Source organism: Amphiura filiformis, chromosome 1 (genome assembly GCF_039555335.1).
Source record: "Amphiura filiformis chromosome 1, Afil_fr2py, whole genome shotgun sequence".
NCBI classification, from domain to species: domain Eukaryota; kingdom Metazoa; phylum Echinodermata; class Ophiuroidea; order Amphilepidida; family Amphiuridae; genus Amphiura; species Amphiura filiformis.
In genome coordinates this window covers 60,712,758-60,729,360 of record NC_092628.1, presented here as the reverse complement: position 1 = coordinate 60,729,360, position 16,603 = coordinate 60,712,758, and the positions used below count along the sequence as shown (strand labels likewise).

Genomic DNA, 16,603 nt, shown 5'->3' with positions numbered 1-16,603 from the left:
AAACAGAACAGCATTGTGGGTAATATTAAAGGGCAAATGGCGACCATATAAACACAGACATGACAGAATAGAGCTGGTGTTGATGCGAATAAAAACTTCTTTTTCAGACTCTTGTGGTATTTTAAACAATTCATCAATAATATATACCATGATATAAGATATTTACATTAATAATGAAGACCGAAACAAATAAGATGAGCGCTGGGGAGCTGAAGGAGCAAGGAAATCGTTTGTACGGAGCTCGCAAATACGATGAGGCCATTGCATGCTACAGCAAAGCAATAGTAAGTCTACTAAATTGTCATGATAATGTCGAACATGTTTTTATACAGAGCTATGCATGTAATATTTAGCTATAAATAATGGGCCTATTGGCTGTACATGTATGTGTAGATTCTTTATATTACGGTACTTTGGTTTAGAAAAATTAGTTTAGAAAAATTCGTGTACATCGTGGAACATTCAACTACATCATCCATGTATGCTTGTTACTCCGTCATTCCATGACTAATCATAATCATGCTAATACAGGAGCATATAATAGGTATGCTAGGTGAATTCAAATTTGCCATCAAATTGCATCATTTTATATATCAAATTAAAGCCCTTGAGTAAACTAAGCCAAAACTGAAAACCTTTTTTTCATAGCACTTTCTCAAAGTTACATCTTGTCAAAGATTGACTTTCATCAAAAAAGATTCAGCTAGCAAAATTCCCCAAAACGGCATTTCGGGGTGTTTCTAGATCTTAGTCTCATGGCGATAGCAGCTTTTTTAATGGAACTGCTATCAAAATCCTCTAAAATTCCATGTGCGACTTGATTATCACCATAAAAAATAATATATTTGGGTCAAGTGAAGTATAGAAAACATATTTATGTAGGTTTCCTTCACCCACCTATTCTCGAAAAAAATTCAAATTTCTATGTAAATATGCATTGTGTTGGGGCCCCGGTCTCGGCGAATTCGCTGACTAGTAAATGTGTTAACTAAGGTTTGCCTAGGTTACCTACATATAATGCTACTCTACGCATCCATATTAGTGAGGTTGTCTGCCTACACAGCTTACTACACACAGCCGTGCAAAGAGTGTGACAATGTACACGATTTAAATAATTTTTCTATACATTTAGGTATTTATGTCAGCTTAAAAATAAGTATCGTACCGCTTAAAGGCTTAATGTATGATTCCCTACAAATTTTAAATTTGTCATTATATACTCAAAATGCTGAAATAATACTAGTAATAATGATCGGGAATGGTTTCTGTCCATTTTGAGCTGAAATAACGAGGTAACGTGAAAGAAACACTGCTTGTTATTTTGGCCGTTTAACACGCAGTTCTATGGGTGGACATAAAGTCATAATTTCTTGAATTATGACTTTATGTCGAACTTTGCTCTCTTTACCTACAAACACAACAAATTTGGCTGATTCCATTTAGGTGCAAGTTATTATAAGATCGTACATTATGACTTTAATCTAGAACTCATAAGCTTCGAACTTGTGCATTGCGCATGGTAGTCACATATTCGATGCAAGAGTATGTTGCTATCATTTTTCGGTAGGACAGCGTTGACATTTTTTGTAACAGATGTTATATATGTATTCTGTTCATGTTGAAATTTGGATGAAAGTTATTTCAATGGTAAAGTCAACTGTATCTTTTGAGTAAAATTTGCCTATTTTGAACAGTCTAAACTTTTGTTGAAGTGCAATTTTAGCAACATTTTTGATGCGATCGCCCATTGTGATTGGCTGTGTTTACTTCTGAACTTCTATTGCTTTACACGGTGTCAATGCTTCAGCAAATCCGACTAGATTTTGAATGCAAAGGTCTCTAGCCTCGAATGTGAAGCTATCGGTGAGCAAATTCGTGGCTAGACTTCTCAAGTAAGTACTGTTAGTCCGAATAATCAGACCCAGAACAAAATATTAATTTCTGACATGATCCTGTTCTGGGTCTGAACTGTTTCGATATGAAATCGTGATGGCAAATAGGACAAAAGAAGCACATGGTTCTACTTGACAGCTTTTTAATCCCTATAATTCATTACGTGAATCACGCTATTGTGGACCATCCTTCTGATACTTGAGTGTTTGGACAAGCGGAACGGTCTTTTGTCTACCTCTCTGTTTGTAAACAAACCAGGAGGTCGAAATCGCCCTCCTCGCCGAATACGAAAGTCAGTGTAATAGTACGGCACTAAAGTACTGGTACATATTGTGACTACGTCGGTCGGTGCCAGAAAGCATGTAGTACCCGCCACTAGCAGTTGCTGACCGGCACTCAACTCACTCAACTTTCACACGCTTTCTTCTGACCGGCACAAAATTGAGCTAATAATTTATGATTATGTACTGGTACAGAATTTAGTAAATGGGCAATTCCAAGCGCATCATTCCGCAATGCAAAGTTTGCATTATGCAAATTAGGAAATTAGGGTGGTTTGGAAAAGCTTCTATTTATTACCGTAATCATTTACTTCCAAAAATAATTTCCATTTAGGTATTCACCTACATGTATTAAAAAGAAATTCATATGCAAACTTCGTGTTGCAGAATGATGCGCTTAGATTTCCCAAATGTCAAAAATCTAGGCTATAATCTGCTTTTCACATCCACATGCTTACAAAACTGCAATTTGCAGCAACATACACATTACACAATCGCCGTAACATTCACTTGATGGGTGTTTCCTTGTAAGTAAATTACCTGGCACTATTAAATTTAGGCTGGTCACAACCCTGCATGCTGGGCGTACATGTTACTCAAATTTATTTGCACACGATGCGGATGGGGGAAATGTTCACAAACAATTATGTCAGTATGTTATGAAACATTATTACACCTCATACATGTATATTCATATTTATACTATAATGGCTAGAATCTTTAATTGCAGATTATATGAAAATAAAATTATTGTCTATCCTAATGGTCAAATAAAGTGTTGCCAAAGTTTTGCATTCCTTGTGTTTCATTGTCTCTGTCTGAGGTTAATCTAATATTAGTCATCTTCGGTAGATAGCAGCATTTTAACATGATATCGTCAGACGATAACAGGATTAAAGCTAAGTATCATACAGTTAGAAATATGATTGTTTTAAGTTTTTGGTTTGGTCAAATGTTATGCTTACAATGCAATGAGAGTGCAGTTTTTCATTAAAATGCTTCTTGTTGCTGTTTTAAGATTTTATTTTCAATCTTGGGCATTTTGTCCTTAAGGGGGTACTACAGCCCTGCCCAATTTTGTGCCTAATTTTGCATTTTTCTCAAAAATTGGTGACACTGGAAATTTTATTTCAGCACAGACAACAGTTGTGGAGTTACAGTCAAAAATGAGGGAAACCAATATTTGATCAATAAATCAATAACTACTTGCCTTGAGTTGCTGAATTTTCAGTGCAGTAGTTGTAGTCCTTGCCCCTATAATACATGTATACATATCTTACTTGTCACCAATGTGCTATAATTTTTGAGAAAATTGCAAAAATAGGCACAGAATTGGCCAGGGGTGTAGTACCCCTTTAAGTGAATTATGATCATGTAAATGGGCATCCTTTAGGGGAACTAGCAGGACACCTGCGCTTCGCGCAGGTCCCTGCTAGATGAGTAAATGGGAGCGTTCACTACAACAGGAGGAATTACTGAATAGGTAGAGTAATTAAAAAGGTAAATTTTATTTATCTAAACCTGACTCCTTAGGCCTTCTTTCTTTTGAGTTTCTTCTACATGGGCTAATTTTGTTCCATTCCTTTTTAAAATAATTTTTGCTACTTAGCTTGTGATTTTCCGATTCCATGTTTTTTATTTATTTTTACCACATTCCCGTTATTTTCTATATCTGTCCTTTCTTACATTTCCCTTTTAGCTTCTTTTTTATTTGCTGCTTAGCTTGTGATTTCCCATTTCCATGTTATATTATTTATTTAATTCTGTTCTCAGTTAGCTTTTTAATTTATATTTCCTGATTAGTTTCTTATTTAAGCTTCTTTTTTTTTCTTACATTTCCTGTTTCTTTTCTTTCCTTCTTTAGCCTATTTTATTCCCGTTTTCATGTTCTTTAATTATAACCCACATACACATACCTTTTTTGTTCTCATTTTCTTTTCTTTTTGATTTATAGTACCGCTTTATGTTGTTTATATAGGCCTACTTTTTAACAAACATACATCTTTTTCCCGTATTTATTACGTCCTCTCATAGCGTGTCTACAGTAGTTAACCCATCATATCATAACGTGGCTCTGCTTCTTTTTTTTTCAATTTCAGTCACTATATACACTGTATAACAAACATTCATAATCTTAAGTGTGGGCTAAGGGTTTACTCATGATTTTAATATTGTATGTTTTACAATTAGTTATAAAAAAGTTTAGAAAAAGTATTTTCCAAAAATTATAATGCACAACCTGAAGTTAGAAGTCTTTGCATTTGATTGTCATACATGTAGCATACAAAAACACCTTAAACATGCATGTTTTTGGCCTTTTTTTTCAAAAATTTGGTCAAATATGTAAATTTGACTTTCATTGCCAGTTAGTTGTATGTAAAGGATTAGGATAGGTATTTTTCATTTGACCAAACAGGATAATATATTTTTTTTAATCCAAAAAAATGAGTGCTGTATATTGTCTGGAATCGGGAGTAGTTTGACATAGTATGATTAGACCTGGCCTGATGGAAACCAGTCAAGCCATAACATAACGGTCCATTACATATTCAATATTGTGCTGATTAAGGTCTGTTTTAATCACTAAATTGGTAGTTGTACTAATGAATGTTGGAGCTTTTCCTGAGTGGTAGGCCTACTGTTGCTTCCCAGACAGAAGCTAAAGAGTTACACAGTTCAAAACTACTTGTGTTACATATATACTTGCATTCATTTCAATAGTTCAATTGAAATTAATTGCTGTAGATTATACCAAAATGGTGATAATATAACTTCCTTTTGTACATTTCATCACTAGGCAACCAATAGTACTTTGATTGAAATGAAATAAATTATAAATATGAAGATGGATTCATTCACTCATGTTTCGTTAATTAGATAGTGAACTTAAAAGTATTGAATGTCACGATTCATTGCATTTACTGATCTTCGAGGTCATTGAAATATTATTAAATTTACTGAATCAAGGAGTGCATGTATTCTGTTTGGTGTCTTGACTTGTGTACAAATAATACTGTCATTACTCTATGGACAATATTAGGGCCAATTTGCTTCCACATTGATTCTGGATTTTATTGTGGCTTTCAGCATTTTTCTATTGGTCGTACGGTATTTTTCCAGATTAGAAGCAAACTGGAAAATAGTGGCTGAAGGGGTTTTCTACTTTGATAAAATACCAGGGAAATGATTGAAGCTGCAATCCTCGTTTGCATAATTACATGAGAAAGGTTTATCTGCTGGTATATAGGCCTACCTGTGTTGGCCATGCATTGTTTTTTCACAGGGATGCGCACTGATGGCAAACCTTACCAGTCTCTATTGGCATTAACTTGCTTTTTCCTTCGGCATTATCCTACTCTTTAAAGGGTAAATTCCAGAGAAATACTGGAGGAAGATCAGTCGGTGTTAGCACACATATGCCAGAGTGTAGCTTTTTTTACTGGACTTTTTAAATATGTGAACCGGTGTATTCCGGCTTTTTTCTTGCAATAGAAAAACACATTTGTGACAGATTTTGGATATAATGCATACATGTAGCTTATTGGATAATGGTTTATTTAACTTCAGTGAAATACTGATGGGCTTGATTTGTTCAAAAGGACAGGCTGCCATTCCTTTACATTATATGGTAACGGTAAGTGTATTGATACTAAAGGACTTTGACTTATATTATAGTATCCTTTTATGCACAAGATTGCAAGATTTTTAGTTTGAGTAAATTTTGTTTGTGCCCATTTTTGGATACAACAGTGATATTTGTGTATTATTTATGATTGAGCATTTCAGTAATTTTACACTTTTAGTATAAATTATGATATTAATTTTGTTTTTTTCCAGCAAAAAAATCCATCAGATCCACGATTCTTCACCAACCGTGCACTCTGTAAACTGCGATTACGGCGATGGGATGATGTTTGTCAAGACTGCAGACATGCATTGGACTTGGATGGAGTTAATGTCAAGGCTTATTTTTTCCTTGGTCAAGCCCAGTTAGAGCAAGACTTATATGATGAAGCAATCACAAGTCTTAAGAAAGGTAAGGATGAATCAAACTGATAGCTGCCTCTGTTTTTGGACAGATTTGAAGCAATTAATGTTACACACAAGCCAAAAAAAAATAACATATTATTTGATAGAAATGCTAGCATCGCTCAATCAATACATGTGTAATTGAAATCCTTGGGTCAGTTCAATTTTCCACCTAAAGAGGTGGCATGCGCAGAGCAACAAGTTTATTTTGGCTTTTTTGAGAGCAGCCAGGCAATTTGTCTAAAGCCTGCTAGAACTCAAAGATATTGTATATAGCAAGCTTTAGAAAAAAAGTTACACATTTTGGAGGAACCAAGGCATAAGCCCCCCCACCCCCACCCACATACTCTCAAGTAAGATAGCAGTCATCAAACTGCTATGTTGTTGCATCACCTAGGTGTGAAAATAATCACAATATTTTATCTTTAATATCAAAAATACATTGTATACCTGTACCTACTTTATACATTTGCTCAGGGTTTGGCAGCAGCACTGGATTTTTGTGAAAATGTATCTGATGGTAATAACAATAACAGAAATGTTCCAGAGTCATTGAATGTTTTTGTCTTTTTTACAATGCAAATCTACCTCACACTTATCATCATTGTAGTTGTTGGTATGAATCCTATATCTCTTTCAAGGCATCATTTGATCATCATAATGTGCATCTTATCTTAAACCATTTGTTTTTATATAGCACATGATTTAGCCAAAGAACAGAAGTTAAATTTTGGTGATGACATTGCCAGTGCATTAAGGGCAGCCAAGAAGAAGAAATGGATCAATCTTGAAGAGAAACGTATACAACAAGAGGTTGAACTACAATCCTATCTGAATCGGCTTATGCTGGAAGACAAAGACAGGTATATAAAAGTACAATGATTTAATACCAGTGTAGTTATTGGATAATAAACCTTGTAGTGGTTGCTGACAGGCTAGCTCTTGCACAAGCTGCCCCATGATCTGAGAACAGGTATTTGCCTAACTGTTGATCAACCCACATGTCTAACCTGCTTCTCAACTATAAAGTATATGACAGCTATTATGCCAGCAGCTTACATCACTTGGTTCAACCTATGGTCCTGCCAATTTGGCGCTGTTTACAGCATAAATACGGAAGTGGGTCTTGATTGGCTAATACAACAGCACCTCATTGGTCGAAAAAGCAGTCAGACACTGCTGAAGGACCTTGCCAAATACTATAGATAGATACACCAGCAACATTATCAAGTTGGCATCTTCACTGATTACTCTTGCCCCTTCTCCCTCAATCCTATAAGTTATCATCTAGTGCAAGAAGTTAGTGTGTACATGTAGCTGAAAGTAAACTATAGTTTGAGCAGCTGCTAATACATGTAGGTGGGAATTGTTAGGCTTTTACCACTATGCTAAAGAAGACCCATGTTAAGAGTAACATAGTTAACCTGTCTGGTCTATATTGTATTATAATTAAAATTACATTGGCCGTGAGACATTTTCGAGAGAATAAAATCATTACATGTTCAATTCGCCGGTAGATCCGCCATGAGCTGTTGTGGCGTGTGGTGGGGAGCTATACGACATGTAATCGTTTATAGTGCACGCTGGTTCGAATCCGAACGGTTCTGATTTTTTTCTCTCCTTTATTATATAATGCCAGTTTGTCTGAGCTCCGTTTCTTTAATTGGTCTATATTGTGTCTGTTAAATAAAGTAGACAAAGTATAGGACTTCAATAATAAATTGTGATGCTTCTGCCGAGATGTCACAAGGCAATTCTCAAAATAAAGTATATTGATAGTAATCCGCGATGTTATAAGGTTCGCCAATTACGAGCTGATCAAACTGTAGATGCAAAGTGAACAGAGAAATAAATGTAAAATTGTTGGCCTTAATGAATAATGATATACAATGCTAACCAGTCGTTTATTTCAGCTTTTGTCCATTTATTTGTTAATATTAGCTATTTGTTAAAATAAATGTGTGCAAAAGTTACAGGTAATCATGCTTGTTAGCTAGATTTAGCTTTATTTGTTTGCTTGGTTGAAAGTTAACTACCGTATAAGCACGTGCAGTAGGTAATTTGAAGAAGAAATAGGTTCAGTGGCAAAGAGGGACAAGGTGACTACATGTACTTTCAAGGCTACACCATTTAATAAGTTTGCCATATGTACTGTAAGAAGAAGTACTATAATGAGAACAAATATTTTTATTTTGACAGACAATTACAGAAATTAAAAGACAGCCCAAATGAAGATGAAAAGGAGGGGAAAGAGGAAGAAGTAAAAGAAGGATTAGAGGAACAGAAACAGCAAACTGAATCAGATTATGTAAGTACTGGTAGTCTTTCAGTGAAGAGGGCTATGATGCGGTAAGGGGGTGATAGAGTTACGCAATCTAATGTTCAGATATCGGTAGGCCTATATTTTGTTAGAGAAAAGAATGGTATAGCTATATATTTTACCTTTATGCAAATTAATTGCAAAGTTTTAGGTAAAAAGAAGCTATGTTTTGCTATGCAATAAATGCGTATAGAGGTTGTAATATGGGTGGTTGTGAAGAAATTACAACCAAAAGGCCATTAATTCCGTATAGGAAAAAAGACACTTGAGTTTCTCTATTTTTGAGAAATTACAGAAAGCTATCGTAGGACGTGTTTCGATTAATAGTGATCAAGACTTAGTTGATCTTTTTATTAATGGTAAGGGGGGTGATAGAGTTACGCAATCTAATGTTCAGATATCGGTAGGCCTATATTTTTTTAGAGAAAAGAATGGTATAGCTATATATTTTACCTTTATGCAAATTAATTGCAAAGTTTTAGGTAAAAAGAAGCTATATTTTGCTATGCTATGATGCAGTTGAGAGAATGGCAACATGTTTTTTTTTAAGAATTGATTCCTTTGTGTGATTTTGTGCCTTTATTTATTACCTAGTAGTTTGAGTAAATTCATAAGAAATCCTCAATCAGTGTTTTAGAAAGGCAGACAAAAGGTAGGTAAAGAGGTGAAAAAATGTTGGTCTTGGAGAAAAGAATGAAATATGTTAAGATAAATGGAATTACATACAACTCACACGTCTCTTGATATTGAGACAAACTTGTAATTCTCTTCCATATTTATTATGTAGACTGTATAATGATAAGACAATTTGGCTCGAGTTTCAAACATGATTATTAATTCAAAGGAATATGGATGGGTTATTTCCGGAACTACAAGTGCAATTTAATTATGCAGAGGGGAATCACAAATGGTATGATCCAGTGATATCGTTTGCATTTTTCCTTTGTATATCACATTTTTTGGCAATTATGAACAAAAAACATGATATACATCTAGATACTAAACATAATGAATAAGATCATATATTTTATTTTATTGGTATCATCATTGCAAAATAGCTAAAATTTGAAACAGATAAGGCCATCTTAATTAAATCCTGTGTCTCAAAGCTGCTGCCTGTGTTAGTAAAATTGTGCACATTATCCTCTTTGAAAATCAAGAAATTCATTTTTTTACGTCTTTTTATTTTTTTTTCAACAAAAAGGCAAAAATAATACCCATTCATATTTGATCATAAGTTTCAGATTTTTTTTGTGCAAATTTTGGACACGAAAACAATAAAAGAGAAGAAAAATAGTTTGTAGCAGTATCTTTATTTGTCTACTATTCCAATATTTGCAACATTGGATAATTTTTGCACAAAATTCTTGTCCGAAATCCTGAACTGACACATAAAAAAACACATTAAAAAATACAATAAAAAAAACCACGCATTCCGCATTAGGTTTTCAATTTCTCACAAGCTTTGAGACACAGGATTTAATTAAGATGGCCTAATATAGCAACGAAATGATTCTATGCAGAATCAGATGATGATCAAGATTTCAAAATAGCATAAAATGCAAAATAATTGTGACTGGCAATTAAAAAAAGAGACGAACTGTCTTTACTGGAAAACAGACCATAAATAAATGCACCTCAAAATAATTGACCTACAGCACCATTGGTGTAGATGTTGAAACTGTAAACAATTGGTAAACAAAAAACATTGTTCTATTTGTGTAAATATTGATCCTCAATTTGTAGAAAATCATTTGAATTTCAACAAAATCTTTTCTTGCTACAGATATTTATAAAAATACATTTTTGTTTAAGATCAAGCAGAAGATAGAGAACAGTACAATAAGTGGTGCATGCAATATTGAAGTAATATTACAGGGTAACAACATTATGAGGCATACTTCGATACTACTTCCATGTCATTATTTTCATGACTAGTTATCCTATTGCTTTTTTTTCTTCAATATGTTAGCCACACAACATCATAAAGTGGAATAGGTTTGTAAGACATAACAAGTTGGCAATAATATACTGCCTTACAGTACATTTTCAAATCTATATGATCTGTCCAACATTCAATATTTCAATATTAAAAATGATAATCCAGCTGTCAAATATTGCTGTGACATGAAATGAGAGTACCAAGCAGGCTATTACTTTGGTTGATTTTTTTTAAGATATTATAAATTGCATTTTGCTCTACTCTCTAACTGTAGAAAAAACACCAGACAGTCCTAGCATTTCAATAATTCCATAAAGAAAGCTTCAGAAAGGGAGAATTTTATAAACATACATATTCAGTCAAAAGGACAAAAATAGGTAAAAATATACTTCAGAATTTAGATTCTAAGATTACGTTATATTGCTGTGAAGCATGATCTGTAATTAAGAAGCAACCACTTTAAATTGTTGCAAATGAGTGAGGATCTTGCGTATAACTGATGGCAGTTTTGAAGTGCCATGTATTGTGTCCTCTTGTTGCATCTCAGAATAGGTTTTTCCTACATATAGATAGATGATGCATTAATGCTTGATGATGATGATTGATGATAATGATGATGACGATGATGACAATGACAAAGCTTTTGTTCAGTTTAAGTGAAGCGAAATAGCGAGGTCAAGTGAAAGATACAGTAGACAGATGTTGCATTATATTGATGCATTATAATTTTGATGATGATGATGATGATGACGATGACAACAACGATGACAATGACATCGACGATGATGAGAGAATCACTGTTAATTTTTAACCGAAATAGTGAGGTCAAGTGAAAGAAACCCCACTGGCTATTGTAGTCATTTCATGTGGAGTTTTAGGGGACTTAATGTCGTAAGACGACTTTATGACGAAATTGCTCAGTTGAACTTTTTATAAATTCAACAGATTTGACTAATTCCATTCAGGTGTAAGTTGGGATATATGTAAACATAGCAATTATGGCAAAAAATCAGGTTTGCAATTAAGTTAACTAATTTCACATTATGGCTTTAATAAAAAAATATCAAAATAGCCAAGCTAATTAATTATGTCATTACCATGACTACCACCAAGGCTTTTGCTAGAAATAAATAGGTCAGTTCATCTATATTTTCATGCATCTCTATTTTGTTGATGGGTTGGTCAAATTAATAAAAGGTGACCCACTTCATGGAGCAAAATGAGGATGATGTCAACAAAATAGTATTTTAAATTGTGGGCAAGTATACAGTTCAAATCCTTATTGTTATTTTTATTGATGATGACTTGACTTACTTGACTTATATGCGCAGGCCGGTGTGGCCTTTTGCGCTCTGCCGAGTAAGCCTCCTCCATTAAGTTCTGTCTGTTGCTTGTGTCTTTGCTTCCTGTGGGGTCATACCCAAGTCCCTCTGAATTTGGTCCTTCCATCTGGACGACCTGGTGGTCTTTTCTTGCTGAAGTCATTAATGTAAGCTTGGTGGGGAAGCCGATGTAGAGGCATCCTGAAGATGTGCCCAGCCCATTTCAAACGTCTCCGCAGATAACATCATTGATGGAGCTAGTGATGTTGAGACACTGTCTGATGGAATTGTTGCGGATTTTGTCAAGTAGGGAAACTCCAAGCATTGCCCTAAGGCATTGCATTTCAAAGACATCCAGTCTGTGTCGATCGGATTCATGTAGCGCCCATTGATGATATTATTTAGGGGTTCATTCATAGGATTGAGGGCATAAACAGCGATCATGCCCGAAATCCTATGAATGAACCCCGTTCATACATACCCAACATTCTTAGCAATTCAATACAGATGAAAATAATAAGGGTTTACAAGTTTAAATAACATTTCCATACCGTTTTCCTTCATAAATTGGAAGAAAATGAGTAGGCCTACTTGCAAGAAGCAGCTCGGCTCATGAGGTCAACGGCCGGGAGTCAACGCGTGATACGCGTCATCTTTGCGCTCCGCGTGAGATGGGCGCTGTGACATGCGCGTGCGTACGCAACACTAGCAAATCGTGGATCGTGTTAATTGGGTTCCGGGGCTGCGTGACGCAGCTTGTTTATGCCGCGCGTACTGGTCATAAACGGTATTTATGACCAGCAAAAAAGAGCGCAAATCCAATCAGAAACGTCGTTATATCGTGAGTATGTATGAATGGTAAATTTATTTCAATTAGGCCTACTGTCTACTGAATATTTTTTTAATCACATATTTTGATCTTTTTAAGACCAATATATAGCTTTAGAAATTTGGACCATTATTCAAGAGTTTAGTTTGGAAGCTTTGATGAAAAGATGCAAGAATATCAAAATTGAACTGAATGGGAACAAATGGGATCCATCACATAAAGAAAGGAAGATTTGATCGATCAGGAAGTCAGTAAGGAGAAATAACCAAATCGGATTGAAAAAGTGGTATATTGTATTAGTCTTCCAGATCATGTACTCAAAATGCAACATTTTGATGTTATAAACTGACATAATTAATAGAAGTAATGAGTTTTTATCTTATTATTTGGCCAGTGCAGTTAACAAGTATTTTAATCATATGTATATTTCATTTCAGAACAAGCATGTGCAGGAGTTGAATGAATTATTTGCAACCATTGATGACAGAAGAAGGGTAAGGATAAATGACCTTATTATACTTGGCTCTCTAACATCTTCACATAGTTTCCGCCAGCCAGACCCTAGCCACCGACCAGTTGTGGTTTGGCCCTTGAACAGCTCTGAAATGTACAGTAAACATGGCAAAACAATGTGTATTTGGCCCTCAAACAAAGATCTTTGAAATGATGACCAAGTTTATTTGAGAACCATTAATGTAGCATAACATGTTGTATATAGTTTATAGAGTCAACATTTCAAGGGAAGGAAGATAATTCCAAAGACATCCCTTTTGACAGCACCCAAAAAGTGTTATAGTCCTGCCCTAAATTGATTTAATAATGATTATAAACAGCATTTATTATTATAATATGATTTAATAATTAAACAAAACATTCTGCCATAAAAGGCATCAAATAGGATGAATGTTAAGTGTGGATGATTTTGTCCTGTCATTTCTAGAATAAGTGAACCTACAGGCTTTTTATTTGATGTAAAATATTTGATATAACATATCTACATTATTTAATCTATTCCCATTCTATTTCCCCGACGAATGTTTGATGATATTATACGTAACATATTATTGATTTTACGTCATCAAACATTTGTTAGAACTTAAACATTACTGTAAATAGAATGGGACTAGAGTAAACAATGTAGATATGTTACATCAAATATTATATGTTGAATACCAGGAGTTTGTAGTGGCCCTAAGGCCCTCCTCACCGTTATCCTGTTTGTAACACATACAGAGGTGCTGTAATGGCTAACCATGAATTGCATTGATAGTTACCATCAACAATGCAAATGGAATACCCATTTATATATTTTTAAGCTTGTGCATAATGCAACTTGAACAACCATTTGCTCATTTTCATTCACTTTCTCTCCAAAGTATGCAAATTTCCATTCCTATAGTGATCTTTACTGTCTAATAAACAACATAAAATGCTATGCAATTGCAACTGTATTCTTTTCAAGAATATGTTTAGTTGTTCATTTGATTTGTATAAATATGAGGAAAGCATTGAAGAATACATACACCTTTCATTTAGTCCTAGGTAAGATAATGAGCTCATCTGAAGAAGAACCACTGTATTTGTTTAATGTTATGAACATATTATTACATTTCAGAAACGAGAAGTTCCAGATTATTTGTGTGGTAAGATCAGTTTTGAGCTGATGAGAGAACCAGTGATAACACCAAGTGGTATTACATATGACAGAAAAGACATTGAAGAACATCTACAGGTAAGCATACAATAAATGTGGGATATAATAAGGCAACCAAAACATCTTGCCACTTGTTCTTTTTTCATCTGTTTTAACCAAACATTCAGATTTCCGAAACAAATGCTCAAATTTTGATGGCCATTATTAACAAGTTGGAAAATTCAGATTAATTATGTTCAATATCAATTTTGCTTGTTTGCATCAAAACTGTATTCCTGAAGTCACAAGATGCAAAAACAAATTGAAATGGGTCAGGTCAGAAGGCAGTCACTGCCCTAGCCACTGAGGTCTCTATCAGGTAATATTACATAGTTGTCACACACTGTTATGAAAGTCAGGAACTGAATTGCTTTTATGAAACTTGTGGGTGTGTGTTATATTTGATTTAAGTATATTCATGAAGACTTTCAACCCTTGTTAAAAGAAGACTGGACTGTTTGTGCATGCCATACCGTGGAATGTAGGCATGTTGCCAATGGGGTTCGATGATAAGTAAATGTTCGTTCATACTTCACTGCATCTGCGATGCATTACCGATATTTCGATCATATTCTGTCCAAACTTATCATCGCAACGCACTGCATATCCTGTCAAAATTAATTTAACTTTATGCGATATCGCAATGCTGTAGTTTAGGAAGAGACTGAAGTACGGGCATCGAAACTCACCACATCGCAGTGGAAGTCTGAACCAACCTTAAGGTTTGCATGAGGGAGCTCAAAAATAGCCCAAATATCGTGTGAGTACACAAAAGAGGCTTTGTGTGTAAGATGAGCGATATCGCCAGGTCTGAACGCTGTACCAGCGTCAGCTGAATTAAATTACGCTTAGAGGGCACAGGCAGGCATGGAACAAATTACGCTTAGAGGGCACAGGCAGGCATGGAACATTCCAATCTATGTGTTTATTAATCGTTGGTGTATGCCTATGGGGCTAATAAAAGAAATGCAAAAAATGGTACCTTTTCAGCTTCTAGAAATTGATCAAATGTTTTACAATCCCATGTTTTTACAAGAATTTTTTCAAAATTGTTGCCCACATTCTAACCTTGTAGAATCATGTAGTCATTGAATCATTGTTTTGTATAATCATGGCATGTTGTTTGTGTTTATCTTGACAGAGAGTGGGCCATTTTGATCCAGTAACAAGAGTAAAACTCAACCAAGATCAACTCACTCCAAACCTGGCTATGAAAGAAGTTATAGACTGTTTTGTCACAGAAAACCAATGGGTAGAAGAATTTTGATGCCAATCAACACAACTCTACTTCAATCATGATGGTTTTATTCCTCTGCTCATCATGACAGGTTCTTCTGTGTGTTATGAAAGTATAAATTTGTGTTCATACATTTACTGTACTAACCATTCAGCTTACTTCTATTCCACATACACCATGTGATTGCTGAGATGAATATACTCCAATATGCTGCAGTCACAAGTAAACTGACTAGGTACATTTCCTTCATTGATATCTTGTATGGTCTCTTCAGACTTGTTGGTGTTGAAGGGGGAAAAGGAGTGGACTGAAAACCCTTTCATCAGCATGTGTGCAAATAATATTGTGATTTTAAGTCCACATGAGGATTGGCTGAAGAAATACCTGTTTTCCAAAAAGGGTGTCTTTTCAAAAAGTCTGTCAATGTCAAGAATGTAAGCAATGTGCAACCAAAGGCTACTTTTTGACATAGCATTCATGGTTATTTACTACTTGATATGTGACGTGACTCTCATCTTAGTAGGTTTAATGATATAATTTTGTACGGACAATGTATGTCCAATATGAGTTATTTGACATTGCAGTTACTCAGAACTTTTGTGATGAGTATGGGTCAGTTATGATACAACTAGGTGTCTCTTGTTTTGTTCATACAATATACACAATTTAGTATTGTGTGAACAAACAGGGGACAATAAATTTATTATTCAGTAAACATTTGCTAATTTAAAAAAAAAATCCAAGCAAAATCAATACTGTTATAGTACAGAGCAATATATATAGGTTTTTCATATTATTCAGTGATCAACTCCAACTGAGTAATATGAAATAAATGTTATTGATCAATTTGTAGTATTGATGTCTAATGGATGATAAAACATAGTACATCTGGCTTTAGTTATCAAGAGTGGACACAGTGTTTCACAAATGGCAAGTTTGATGAGGCTTGCAACCTGAGATTAATTTTTTTGTCTCAGGTTGCAACATGATTTGATCAACTCTGGCCAAAAGTTGGGAATTGTGAAATTGTCCGTAAAGTAAGCTATTTATTCCCAAA

The 16,603-nt window shown here is 34.7% G+C and overlaps 1 protein-coding gene across 2 annotated transcripts; it reads left to right on the top strand.

Annotated features, from left to right (window-relative positions):
* The first annotated feature begins 37 nt into the window (after positions 1-37).
* Positions 38-16,261, top strand: LOC140150192 (E3 ubiquitin-protein ligase CHIP-like). 2 transcript variants are annotated; one of them, XM_072172200.1, is made up of 7 exons: positions 38-284; positions 6,012-6,210; positions 6,901-7,066; positions 8,403-8,511; positions 13,054-13,110; positions 14,232-14,348; positions 15,451-16,261. In XM_072172200.1, exons 1-7 carry the CDS (start codon positions 174-176, stop codon positions 15,574-15,576), a joined length of 885 nt encoding a protein of 294 aa, XP_072028301.1. In that variant the 5' UTR covers positions 38-173; the 3' UTR covers positions 15,577-16,261. The 2 variants fall into 2 exon arrangements, with proteins under 2 accessions (XP_072028301.1, XP_072028308.1); XM_072172207.1 differs by lacking the exon at positions 38-284 and adding an exon at positions 5,682-5,808.
* The last annotated feature ends 342 nt before the right edge of the window (positions 16,262-16,603 follow it).

Coding starts and splice junctions, on each gene's coding strand:
- LOC140150192 (XM_072172200.1), top strand. CDS start 174: ATGAAGACCGAAACAAATAAGATGAGCGCTGGGGAGCTGAAGGAGCAA. Junction 8,512..13,053: donor AGCAAACTGAATCAGATTAT/GTAAGTACTGGT, acceptor ATTTCATTTCAG/AACAAGCATGTGCAGGAGTT. Junction 14,349..15,450: donor ACATTGAAGAACATCTACAG/GTAAGCATACAA, acceptor TTATCTTGACAG/AGAGTGGGCCATTTTGATCC.